Source organism: Trachymyrmex septentrionalis, unplaced genomic scaffold (assembly GCF_001594115.1).
Source record: "Trachymyrmex septentrionalis isolate Tsep2-gDNA-1 unplaced genomic scaffold, Tsep1.0 scaffold197, whole genome shotgun sequence".
Lineage (NCBI taxonomy): Eukaryota > Metazoa > Arthropoda > Insecta > Hymenoptera > Formicidae > Trachymyrmex > Trachymyrmex septentrionalis.
In genome coordinates, this window is record NW_017305146.1 from 244,833 (window position 1) to 259,156 (window position 14,324).

The 14,324-nt window shown below is 36.2% G+C and overlaps 1 protein-coding gene across 1 annotated transcript in view; it reads right to left on the reverse strand.

The window, feature by feature from the left end:
• LOC108747270 (angiotensin-converting enzyme-like) overlaps positions 1-14,324 on the reverse strand; it is a 70,465-nt gene that overhangs the window by 5,737 nt on the left and 50,404 nt on the right. Inside the window, exons 10-11 of the mRNA XM_018484649.1 lie at positions 11,501-11,644; positions 332-498 (exon numbers count right to left, since the gene is read on the reverse strand). Coding sequence (XP_018340151.1) covers positions 332-498; positions 11,501-11,644 — 311 coding nt within the window. The remainder of the gene's footprint in view (positions 1-331; positions 499-11,500; positions 11,645-14,324) is intronic.

A 14,324-nucleotide genomic window follows, 5' to 3' on the forward strand; every position in this document is an offset into this window, starting at 1 on the left:
GTAAATTATAATATAATAACACGAGAAGTGTCGTAATAGTTAAAATAAAAGAATTATTTGTAAATCGTGTAGATTTAATTACAGCAACGAATCATTCAGACCCGAGCGAACATTTTTGGACAATTGTACGATTATATATGGTAAAATCTAAATTGTAGATAAAGGAACTGTGAACCTTTCTCTGTCAATCGTCGTAAGGTGGAGGTGCATTCTGTATTTCAAATAGGACTCTTTTTTTAGTTGTAATTTTCATAACTGTTGTTGACGACTGAATGAGCTATCTCTCTCTCTCTCTCTCTCTCTCTTGTCTCTTCCCCTTTTTGTCCCTTACCGTATGACCAGCCGACTACTTCACCCGTCCTCAAATTCTCGGTTCTCAACCAGTCCTCTAATGGCCGGAAATACTCCCTAAGAGCGGATCCGTCTAATCTGAACTCGCCGATAGCTTCTCCCAACGTATCCCGCCACGGGATGGATGAGCCCCTCTCCATCAATCTCCTACGAATAAAAACAATGCGTTAGTTCGTGGTATCACTCCCTTAATTTTATACAATGGACTATTGCTATTACTCTCTACACTCTTTGGAATAGAATCTCATTCTAAAAAGAGACATTTCATTCTTAAAAATTGAAAATTCTGCCACTGATTTTTAAAACTAACAGAATTTTCACATTTTAAAAGTATTCCACGTTAAATTTATAAATTAGAGCATATATTTTTTCTGGAAAATGACACAAACGTAGAGCTTTTCATAATTTTTACAAAATAATATCTGTGCAAGTGCCGAAGGTAGCTACTTAAAAAGTTACAAAGGTTAAAATTGTCGCTAAACTTCGTCGGATTGTTTTAATAACTTTAATAACGTTATTTAAACGAAAGTAAAATTATCACTGATATGATGATACGATGACCCTAATAACACAAATGTCTCCAAGAGACATTTCAAAGAACATTCAGAAGATATCTCTATGTCCTAAGAACGTTCGCCAGAACGTCCCTCAAATAAAATATGCAGAGGAATAGGTAGAGGTTGTAAGAATGTGGGATACTTTTTGCTTTAATAAGATTTTATTAAAGTTTTTCAGCGCATTAACACCCTTGTAATATGATATCGGATTGAGAATTTGCTTGTCAATTTAATTTAACTTGTGATATTATTGCAGTAGTTTAATTGCGTGTGATAAAGTCCGGAAAAATTCCGGCGCGCAGTTTGAATAATTGCAAAAATATGGTATATTTACATATATAGGATATAGATAATTCACTGTGAATTATTTAGGCATTTAGAGAATCTAGCTTTGACCGTCATAGGCTTGAATATGCTTATACTTAAGTATTTACCTTTTGCTTTAATCGGAAATCATTGTTTGCGAGGTCAGATAGATGGAATGCATGGGCAGTGCCGTCGAAAAAAAAGAAATTAAACGTCGTAAAATGATTACATGAGAGATAACCTCGACGATTTCTGCAGATAGGTATTATCAGAGTTGGGAAGCATTACTTTTTCCATTATTTTTTCCGTTACTTTTTGTAACAAACATGACGTTGCAATTTTTTTTTATAATTAACCGCTAAGGTTGTGCCAAGGTTGGAAAAGTGGATCTTGCAACCTTAAGTATAATCTTAGCGGTTAGTTATAAAAAATTGCAACGTCATTCTCAAATTGTTTATTATAAAAATCTTAATAACAACCAGTGATCGAGCAAAAGAAATAGATGTATGATTAATTAATAAGTTGACATATATTTAAATATAAATATAAATATAAATATATCAATTTATTAATTAATCATACATCTATTTCTTTTGCTCGATCACTGGCCGTTATTAAGATTTTTGTATCGCCATGCAAATATTCGAGCGTTATTATTCTTATTGTTTAATATTATAAAAAGAAACGGAAAAAGAGTAACGCTTCCCAACTCTGGGTATTATTTAGTAACGCCTGTATAGAATGGCGCTAGGTATTTATGGCTCGACATTCTTTCATTGTCGGACATGCTTTTCGCACGGAAACGCAAATACGGCGAGGGCGTAAGAAAGGAAGAATAACACGGAATGAGGTAGCGAACCAACGACCATGATACATAATAAAAGGCATAATAATGTGCGATTTTATTCAGCTGTATAATTTTGCTACTTTGCTAACATAGAAAACTAGCTGTCCGTATATTACTGCTGCAGATTTGCTAAATCAGTAAAGTTTTTAGTTGTTTTAACGAACCTTTTTTTGCGACTCTATCCCTCGGGCTCTATTTCTACCTCTAATTTATACTCTTAACTCCGACACAGTCCATTTCCAACGCGATTTTAATCTGCACGGGCGATACATTTCGTGTTATAGCAGCGTGGAATGCCGTCGCGAAATTTATTGCGGTGCACCGGCGTTTGGAATTTCATGAAAAATTTATGTCAACACCAACGTCGCACCTTTGACAAGTACAACTTATTTAATTGACATGGCCACATTTTCGGCCCGTAAACCTCGTATGTCTTCTAGACACTTTATTTCCAACACTGACCTATTTCCCCTTCGTTGTTATCTCTTTGTTATTCCGAAAATAAACGTAAAAATATAACTTTCGAAAATAGTATAAGACATATAATATAAAAATATTTTAAGATCGCAATTATTTTAAAATCAATTCAATTTCTTGCTTTATGAGTTTCGTCTTTCTTGTAGCATAGAAAAATGATAAACAACGCTTTTTTTAGACATATTCTTAATTGCAAAATCGCGCGTTTTAACTTCGGATAGGCTTAGGTCACGATTTGAAAGCGACATCGCAGACTTTCGAGAATGCAAAAAAATCCAGACACACTTCATTCTCGTCTACTTCTTAGTTCGTGAGATAAAAACTTAATCCCCCGGAGTAGTAAAAGGAAACACAAACATCCGTTACGACATTCCTTGTCCCGCCGTGCTTCTAAAATTAATTGATACGCAAATTTAATCGCAGAAGCGAGACAATATGTCTCAACAGCCGAGATGATTGATCGCAAATGAATTCATTCTTAGGCCATCGACATCGTCGATCGAACGATCGTCCTCCGAGCTCATAACGCCGATCTAAGATTAAACGATTGTAAAGGCGATGTTTCGCGCTCCCTGAGAACTAGTGCACGGTGCCAACAGAGGTGACTGTTTAGACGCGCGGCAATTACGCAACGGTGGCGGCGCGGCGGTATCCCGCGCTGATCGGCCTCTCAAATCAATCGCTAGATCAACGACGAACTCTCGCAACTTTTCCTTTATGCATAATCGCGCCGTATCATAGAGTGCGGCGCAACGTCCACTAAGTAGAGGATTCCTAATCGAACTTGTTTCGAATGTTTCACAGGCACAAAATATTTGCCGCATAGATCTTCTTCTGGTGAACAATGCTAGTTAATATTCTTCACATGTATTATTTTTACTCATCTTGCTCTCTATATATTACAACGATTTTTGCATATCTTTGATCGAAATGCTATTGTATATATGTACAGTGAGTGCAAAAAATATTTGTACAGAAGAAATATTTTTTAAAAAACTTTATTTTTAAAAAATAAATGTTATCCAGAAATCAGTCATCGAATTGATGTCGAATCGATATCGATATGATGATTTCAATACCAATTCGATGTCGATTCGACGTTTAATTGATGATCATTTCTTGCTGGATAATTAACAATTGTTCATAGATAATAAAATAGATTGTATGTTTCTTAAAATTATATATACCAAAAAGATATGTATTAATTATAGAAAATATATCATCTGAAAAATAAGTGAAAATTAAAAATTCTATTGTTTAGATGATCAAAAAGTATTCGTACAGTAGAGAAATTTAGCTTTTAAAATCAGGAATACATGCGAAGCGTTTGTTTATGTTAGAATATATTTACAAAATTGCTAATTAATGTGTTATTTTTTACAAATAAGACTTTTTTTTATAAAAAATTGTCTTGTACTTTTTGCTCTCACTATATATACACGGAAAGAATGGTTTTACTAAAGTATCTAAAAATTTAGCTAGATACAGATCTGAACATGAATCAAAATATAATTACGTAAAACTGATTTCTATAGAATGTCAAAATTTTTTGCAGCATTGTTCGTCATGCTTGATTTTCTGACATAATTGTTTTTATGTGTGTCGTGTTGTGTTTAGTCCAACAAAATTATTCTCAAATCTATATATCTACCTAAATTTTAGATACTTTAGCAAAATCGTTTCTTTCGTGTTTGTATAGGTATAATTGATAAATAAATGGATACATTTAGAGAAGTTTATATACCTATACATTTGCTTGATCGTATAGCTAATTAACATGCTGATTACTCTCCAGTATCGAGAGAGGTTTGTTTGTACTTACAGTCAATACATGGTCGCAAAATCAGGTCATGCGAGAGAGAGTCAATCTTGATAATATTATTATATATATCGACAATCGTTTCAGGGCTGAATTCACGCATCCAATTACATCACGGCAGTTTATCGAGCAACTGCGGTGATTTCATGTTGCCAGAAAGTGCAACCGACGGATGACGTCGTCGACCGCAATCACAGCGCCGGCGTTACGAGAAAGATAGCTTCTTGCTGACATCGATTCCACCTTCAATCCATTTCCAATTACTCGTACAGAATCAGAAATGTTCGTACATCCACCACGCTTCTCGTGAAAAACGATTCGATTGGAAACACATCTCAATATATCACGAAAAGTCTGATATCTTCCTCTCTCTCTCTCTCTCTCTCTCTCTCTCTCATTTCTTCAACCTTTGACTGTAATTTATATCGATCACATAATTTCCGGTTCGGCACGTAGGCGAAATCGGTACTTTCCTGCCGACGAGTAATGCATTTTGCAATAGTGAGATGCTGCGATGAGGCGAGCATTTTGCCGATGAGGTGTATAAAACGAACAGGTGCATAAACTTATCGCGAAAGTATAATAAAGATAATAATAAGCGTTTGACAGAATTATTTAATTTAAGAATAGTTGATTCAAGAATACTTAATTCGTGATAGGTGAAACCTTTATAAGATTTACTGTCGCTACTATAATTACATCTTAATAACGTACTTGTAACTAATTTTGTCTAATGAGACTTTTAACTCATCATTCGAATAATTAGGATTTTTTAAGAACCGCATTTGGAACCAACCATTTTTGCAAGACGCAATCTTGCATAATAAAAATAAAAAAAGAGGAAGATTATGTAAGAAAGTGCAATTATTTAAAATTTAACAATATGCAACATTAAATATTAAAAAATTATACATTACAATATATATCTTCGTAGTTTTGTAGGAGAAATTTTTGTCGATTTTAATCTCTCCTTTTATGATAAAATATTGGAGATTGAAGATTTAGCATTTAAACAACAAAGACATATTTCAGATTTTATGGAGAAATAATGGTGAAAGTATCGCTAAAGGATCCATAATAACACTAAATTATCGTAAACGAACGGATGTGTAACAGCGAGTTAAAACGGATATGATTGCACTCTCATTGTCGGTCATTTAAATCGTGTTTTGGTTTCTGCGATCGTGGGCAGGGGTGATTTTATGCATTCAGAAGGCTCCGAGGGAACAGTTACGCGGCAGTTACTCTCAATTGCATTCAAGGCGTAAATGTTGTACAGTATACCACAAAACCTTTTTGTTGTTTCTTGCGCGCGGGGCAGTACTTTCAAACGATTCCTTTCCGATTCCCCGTGCGATCGTCCGTGGAATCCAAGGACGAAGCATCAATTTGCATTTGCGTTTAAATCATTGCGTCGGTGTGTTAGCGAATGCATAAGTCAACCGTGATGTCGCATACCTTTTTTGCAATTCAGAGAATTAATATGTGATCAAGTAATATTGATGAATATGAATATAATGAATACAGTAATATCAACGGATATGATATAAATATCAAATATAGATAAATAACGAAATCTTATGAATAATTCCAAGCTTTAATCTAAACCTTGACCATAAAATTTATGTCACACTATTTAAAGTTGCTAATTAGAAACCTGTAAAATAAGAAGATACCGGTCGAGTTTTCGTTAAGGGAGATGTGAATTCCCCACATTTCTATATAAAGATCAAGTTAATAGAATAGAATAATTTTTACGACATTTTTTTAAGCACGCAGACGAAAAATTGCTTGTCATATATGTTTAAAAAATTACAAATTATATGAAAAATAATAGATTGGAAAAAGTGCTGAACGGAATTTCTCACATTTTGCTCGAGAAATTATTCATGAAGGAATTCGTAAAACTGCATCCCTTTCCAATATCGCAGCTGCTTAAATATAATATATCGCGTGCTCGAGTCAGCAAACGTGGCATATCTGGATCGATTTGTTTTCGAATTTTTATATTAAAATGTCGGCTATTGTCAGCGATTTGCGCGATTTTTTTATCCGCGTGTGACGTCCTCGAATCTCGCACAGTGAAAACGGAAGTATAACAACGCGTTCTTCTAAGAGCACTACTGGACTCTCTCGCACTCCTTTACACTATTTTCGTTTTCTGTTTCTTCTTTTTTTTTGTGCGTGTACCGTGCTTTCGCAATCAATATCGCGTCATAATCAATGCATACCGCGAAGCGAGAGTTTGAAATCGTCCTTCGATTACAGGAAGTCGGCATCTTGATCGATGGAATCTCGATCTTCGCGTACGATGAAAATCTAGCTAGCTAGCTTTTTCCTTTGGATACCGACAATTCGCAACATGCTGCGTGATAAAATATTTAGAGATTTAGTTGTATTGCTTAGTTAAACTAAAATCATTTAGTTCGTATAATATTTATTTCGTTCGATGAAGAATGTTTAAATCAAACGTAATATATTTGATTTTTAAATATATACATTCTTCAACGAAAGAAATGAAGATAATTAAGTTAATTTAATCAATCATTAATTAACAATTAATTCAGTTTAATGAATAATTTTTTTCTCAATGTAGAGAGACACAAATTAAAAATAACAATTTCACTGGCTTATATAAATAATTATGTATAAAACTCAAACACAATGAGCAATATTCCAATAAATTTGGATATTTTGGCAGCATCGATCCTGGTTGGTATTTTCGTATGAAAATTGCATCTTCATATACCTACTTCATATATTACATCGTTCTTTTCACGTCCTACATTGAGATTGAGCGTCCTATATAAATATTTTAATAGTTCAACAAATATTTTTACATCCGTAATTTAACTAAATTTTTAGATACTTTAACAGAACCGTTTTTTTTTCGTGTATCGATCGCAAACTTAAGCAACGAGTGGACATATTCTAACGATAAAAAAGATCAGAGATACATTCTAATATAATATAAATGTGATTTAATTCATTTACCGCGACACATTTATTAACTTGTCATAGATGAAGAATCGTTGGAATTTCCTCATTTCTTCATGCATTTATTCAACAATTGCTTGCCACAATTAATCGTAATTTTGGCCAATTCCAATTTCAATCTATAAATCTTTCGCTCGAGTCTTACATATAATTTATTGTTGCATTACTGCTCATATATATTGCAGCTTTATATTCTATCGAGATTAGTTTAGCTTCTGAGAAAACTGCTTTATTACAGGACGGCTCGGCAAAACTTGGCCGTCCGCCAAAAGATTTCGATTACTACGAACCCGACCACCTTCAAATGCGGAACAATCCTTATCGAGTTTCCGCTTGCCAAGAGGATCATGCAACTTTCCACATCTATAAAACTTTGCCCGCGTTACGCTTGGAAATGTGCACGATAGAGTCCGCGGACCCAGCTCACGAATACATCGTAAAAGAGACGGGAACGTTTCTAACATAAATTATCATGTTAGAATAAAACTATTGCCGCCCGATGCTTTTTGTCATTTTATGTAACTCTTTAACGCGAATGAGATTTCGTAACTGTGAAGGAACCCAGGTGTTTCAGCTAAGTGCGTATGTTATCTCGCTCCTTTCCCAGTCTTTGGCAGGATTTCGCGCTTTTTACGATTTTTTTTTACATCGCACCGGTTTTATTATCTTACCTTTCGATGCGCACTGGAATTTAATCACTCGAGATATTTTGCAAGTCAACAGAGGTCGATCAAATTTTTGGAATGATTATAAATTCCAATGAAGTGAAAAAACATCTTCATAAAAGCTAATCGATCCTGACTGGTATTTCCATAACGTATAAAAATTGCGTCTTCATATATTTATCATCATCGTTCTTTTGACAAATATGGAAATCGTATTACACGTTTCATGTCGTACAACTATTACTGCAAGAACTTTTACCCACGTAATCAGCAGCGATTATATAAATATCGATGTGTAATATCGATGTAGTACGTACTGATTATAAACGCTCGTGTTTTTGCAGTTTTGCCTAGTTTTACAGCTCGATTACGTGTCCGCCGTTCTAAACGTGAACTAATTGTAAGATCGACGTCTCCGCTTTCCGTAAATAACTATCAAACGTAATTATTATCGGGGTACTCTCGTTTTAATTAAATAAAATTGTAGAAACGACGCGCCGCGATATTTTAACGTCGAGAGGACAAACGTCTGGCGCAGCGGAGAAATTGCAGAACCGGACGAAGATTTCCCTCTCGTTGACCCAGATAACGTCCGCCAGTACGTCCGCCGAGAATACGATCAAGATCCGATCGTGAAGCGATCGGTGACGTAATGCTCAGCCACGCACGAGATACACTCAATGAAATTCAATGTGGACCAATCTCCAATGGATAACGGAGGAAGTTTGTTTGGCTTGGCGTACGAGCAAGTGCAAACGAGAGTTCACCGTCAAATAAAGGCGCCGCGTGTCAAAATCGGCGTGTCTTGCACGATAGAACGATACGATCTTAACAATAAGCGTGATTACCGTGGCGCACGCATCTTGCAACACCCGTCGGGGATCACGATCGCGCTCGCGTGCATAATGTGCGCGCCCCGTAATCAACGACGCAAAACCGCGATCCCTGGCGCCGAAGGTTTGCGCGAAGCCTAGAAGCCGCGTAAACATAGAATCGCTACTTTGCCGCTAAAAACGACCACTTAGCATCATTTTTTTCCTCAAGGCAGCTAGCTGTATTATTGCGCATTATATCACTGTGTGTACATTGCCCACATTTAATTTTGCAATTTTTATTCAACGACTCGCAAGCGTGTTTTTATTGCTCCCAGCTACGCAAGACACAACATATGCGGTTTCTCCAGAGAAGGATTTGTTGGGAAAAATAAACTGAAACCACTTGAAAATAATTTAAATAATGAGGAATTCTTTAAATTTTAAATTTTTATACCGAATCTCGTACGATTAATATCTAGGAGAAAAAAAAATTTTATTCGTAAAAGGAAATAATAAAAAACATATTAAATGTATGTATGTAAAAATCGATAAGGTATACAAAAAGACTGTCATAAATAGTCTTTTAAAATGTTTCAAAACAGACTCGAGTCCTTACCAATTTAGAATCGTTAATGACTACTTTCTTTCAATAATTGCTATAATAATTAGTGTCTATACTGGCGAGCGATCATTTGGAAGATATTCATACGAGAACAAACATCGTGAAGACACGCAATTATAAATGTCGAAATCGTCTTAGAGATTTCATGCTCGATATTCCAAATATAGCTACATAAGAAGTAATGGACGCGATTGTGCAAGCAAATAAATACGAAATTCAACTAACCATTTCAAGTGGCGATATAAAATTAAATTGTCGGACCAGGCGATCTAGTCTGAATTAAACTATCCGCTTTTGAAATTCAATGTTTAAAAAAATATATAATTTATATTTTTGAAGAATTATGTCATACATATGTATACGTGGACAGTGCATATGACCGTGTCATCGAATCACGAAATCAAACTCATAATTAAATAAATAATTCAACAAGGTGACTAATAAAAATTACAATGTCACATTACTTAACACGCACAAGCCATATAATTTTTTTAAATATAGGAATTAATATTCCATCCGTTTTTAAATTAGTCGCGACGATCGGCAAAATACCAGCCGATAAGATGTAGCGATCTCTTCTCGTTTCTTTTTCAGGAAGTCTCAGATTTTATATTCATCTCGTGTGTATTTTTTATGTATTCTACATTAAAAAAATTGTAACCTTGAATCTTAAGAAGATTCGGGGACAAAATATCAAGACTTGGAATGAGACATTGATCGAGTTCATTCGGCCCCGCCTTGTTATGAGATTCTGCGGATTCTTGGAATAGCAATCCGGATCCACTGACATTTTAAGAAGGCAATCCGGCTCCACTGTATGGTCACCGGATAGGTTGAATAAAAAACAACGTTTTTAAAATTGGATATAATTAACAAGTTTTGAAAGAGAAATGGGCGATAAACGTAGCTATCTTCAGAAGTATCTTTTAAAGTTTATTCGACGGTATTTTTAACGCGATGCTGTGATAAAATGGTCTCAAAATAAAGAAATCAAGAGTTGGCAATTAATAATATTTAAAATTTTGCAATATTAGTTATAAATATTAGTTATAAATAAAATTAAGATATAGTCGCATTTGTGCGATGCAGAATTAACTTTAAATATCGTTCTTAACATACTGCGATCTCTTTAAAAAATATCGCAAAACGTTTTAAGAATTATTCTGCATTAAGGAAAAAAAGTAATGTAATTGAAGCAATAGATAATGATGAAGTTGCGGTCATTCATTATCATTGAGCGGTTTCCTTCATCCTGCTCCTTTCTCTCGATATTATAACATTCTCCGTGATCTACATTTTTTTATTCGACCTGGATTACACGGCAGTTTTTTTAATTTCAATGCTTACTCAGATAATCTTCGGTCTTATCAGAAATGCGCGAACATTTTAATGCAATGCCTAACACGCATCTGCAAATATCCTTTACTCAAATATGTGTCACGTAAATTAAAAAAATTCTGTGTCGATATCTTTTCTCTCCAATTATATTATACGTAATTAACATCCGTCGGCGTCAAACGAGTTACCGGTTACGTATTCACTGATGTATTTTTTTTTTTTTACAATATTTTAGTATACCATTTAACCAGTAAAGCCATTTAACCAGTAAAGTACTAGTTTTTCTACTTGCTTTGCGCACTCGCGTCACCTGTCGGAAGTCGAAATAAGGGGGCTCGAACTAGCGACGCAATTTTTTTAATTGTAAAAAAAAGTTACGATATACAAGCGCGACGTGAGAAACGCTCGCTCTTTCGGGCGTTCGCGAACGAACTCGACGAAGCCGATCGCGATCGATCATCGATCTCGTCGCGTTCGTTTTCGTGTCGTAAAGGAACACGCCGTTGCGAAAGCACGTACTCGGAGTGCATGCTGATTAAATACCAATTATTAAAAGACGCGGGCTTTTATTACGCCTACACGTCCGCTTTTCGAACAAAGTGAATTTGCGCAAGACGTGGCGTAAAAAAATGACGCAGAGATGATTGCCTTAGCTTCGTCCGATTTTATAAGTGCACGATAATTTATTGAATTTTTTGAATCTCACCCCAAGATCCTGCCGGCCTCGGGCTTTCTGTAAAAGTCACATCTGTGCAGCGGCCTCCTCGGATTGTCGACTTCGGATCTTTGACCCGCAGCCTGGCATAATGCGCGGTACAATTGGAATTGCAGGACCCCAGCCACGAAATTCCTGTAAAATATGGGAGAAATTAATTAACTTATATCATACCTCTCTCTCTTACGCATTAAGTATGTTTCGACATACTTAACGAAATGTTGAATCAGCCTTGTATATTCGCGCGGAAAGAAATATTACAGTATAAAAACGATAAGTATACTCGATGAGTAATGTGAACTCTGGTAATGTGAAAATTTGGCGGCCATTCGTTACATCAACGAATATCTTTCTGTCGCATTTATTTAATTCTACAATTGAAACTGGACTTTATAATATACAATATTAAAAGATATTACCGCGGCTTGAAAATTATGTTAATAAAATGTTCGCGAAAGGGTAGAAAAAAGAAGTTCGACGTTTCGACGAAAATCATACAAGTTTGATAACAATTATATGAAATTTATAAGGAAAATAGTATATTTTAATATCTATAAATTATTATCCTAATAAATACATTATATATAGCAGGTATCTCTTCGTCTTTTATAAAGCATCAGAGAGAGAGAAATTATATCGAGCGATTCGATTACTTATTCATGACTAGTCTAGATTCAAGTCGAAAGGGCTCTAAAGATAGACGATGCGCCGGTCACGTCCAAATTGTCAATTTTCGTGCACCTTGAAGCAATCGTTTTCAAGGCCAGTGTCAATAAGGTCGACGGGGTTACGGAGAATCTCGGTTTCTATGGATCTAGTAATACGACGGTAAAGATAGTACTCTCGCCTTCATCGAGCGTGTAGATCGGCATTGCTGTCAGGTAAGTGACTGTAGAGAAAGAGAGACAGACAGAGAGAGAGAGAAAGAGAGAGAAAGAGAACGCTCGGCAATAAACCAGTAAGCATGCCGCCGTTTCACCGAGAGACTCTTCATCGGCAACGACCTTTACGTAATACCGTCCAGGCGATCCGCCCGGAGAACCGCGGCTCGGAATTACGGTCGTTATTCCGACACTTCCACTTTCCATGATTCTGTCGCTCGTTGACCGGGTCTCCCGTCGTTTGAAAATAACGTACGAAAGTGTTGTAACACTTGTGACGTCCGTATGTGCATATATTGCGACTGCCAGTGAAGTCATCGACGAAATTAATAAAATCTGATTTCCCAGGCTAAATGGAGTTTTCAGGAAGGAACGCGCAGCTTACCACCCACGTAAGCTGCTCCGAATGCACTACTGTACGTTGGGATTGTTGGGAAATAGAATTCTGCGCTGGCACATTGGTTTTATAATCGATTTTATAACCGGCGTAAATAGCTGCGCGTCTATTAATTATGATACTTTTAATTATAGCGATCGTTAATTGCGCATTAATTTGCTCTTTCGGTATATACAGACGCGAAATTGCGAGAGATGGTTTTTATAAAGCCAGTATTCAGACACAAAGTCGGATAATCCGATCAGGCTCTGGAATATAAAATTCGACATAAATTTTGTGGCATTACGAAATTCTCCGCGAGAAGACAGCCACCTGATTTCGCAGTTATGGCTGTTTTTTTACTAGTAAATTTTATCGATTAACCTTTCTTTTCTACCCACATTTCACGGGTGGGCGAGCGCATCCAAATAGCAATGCGGGAGAGGCAAAGCGGCCTCATATTGGTATTCAAGGGGAAAGAATCGTCCCGCAAGAAAAAGCTGTTAAATTAGGTCGCACGGTTAAATGGAGCCGAGACCTTCGCTTTGAATGACAAGCGTCGTCGGACGATTTCGAGCATTCAAATGCAGTTTTTTTAATCAGAAAACGGTAGCCTTACGACGACTTCATTAAAATCACAGATCGCCAAGTATGTCAATGTTTACCGGTGCATTATCCATAAGACATGATTATCTTACGCGACGACGCTGTGTGGTATTATTATATCAACTCCACCCAACAAATGATACCACGCAAAGTTAATCCACGGGGTTACAAGTTGTCTTTCACGAGCGCTTGTTAATATAATTAATAGCAGAAGGACGAGAGCGAAGATGACGAAATCAAACAGAAAGTACGATGACAAATTAGGATAACAGCAGAAGAAAATAAGTAAGAAGATTTTATATAAACTTATTTAATTTTCCCCGTAATTAACATATCACTAATTGATTAATTTTTTATACAATAAATACACTTCTCTAATTTTGAAAGCTCCACTCGTCGGCTCGCTTTCTCTGGTTTCGATTTAAATTCCACTAACTTTTCTAATTTACAGTAAGTCATTCATTTCTGTGTCAGATTATGAAATCGCTTTAGAGAGCTTTTGCCTCCAGTCCGACCAGTCATTGTTACATGATGAATTAAAGCGCGCGAAATTGTATCTCTCGATGGAAAAAGGAATCTCTCTTTTCCTCTTCCTTCATTCCGATTACGGAGCACGTCGCTTTCGCCCGTGAAAAACAACTTGTAACCCCGTGGATTTCCGCGAGTAACTTTGCGCGGTATCATTTGCTGGGTGGAGTTGATATAATACATCGTCGTCGCTTAAGGTAATCACGTCTCGTGGATAATACGCCTGTAAACATCGACATTCTTGGCCGCATGTAAGGTGGAGGAGGAAGAGGAGGAGGAAAACGGAACTTACTAACCGAGCAAGATCGTGACGTGAGACCGCGTGTCCCACAAAAGGGAGCAATGGGTGCACCCACGAGATCGGCGGGAGATAAATTCTAGCGAGGTGCCGCACGCTGTCTGTATGCATCTATATATATATATA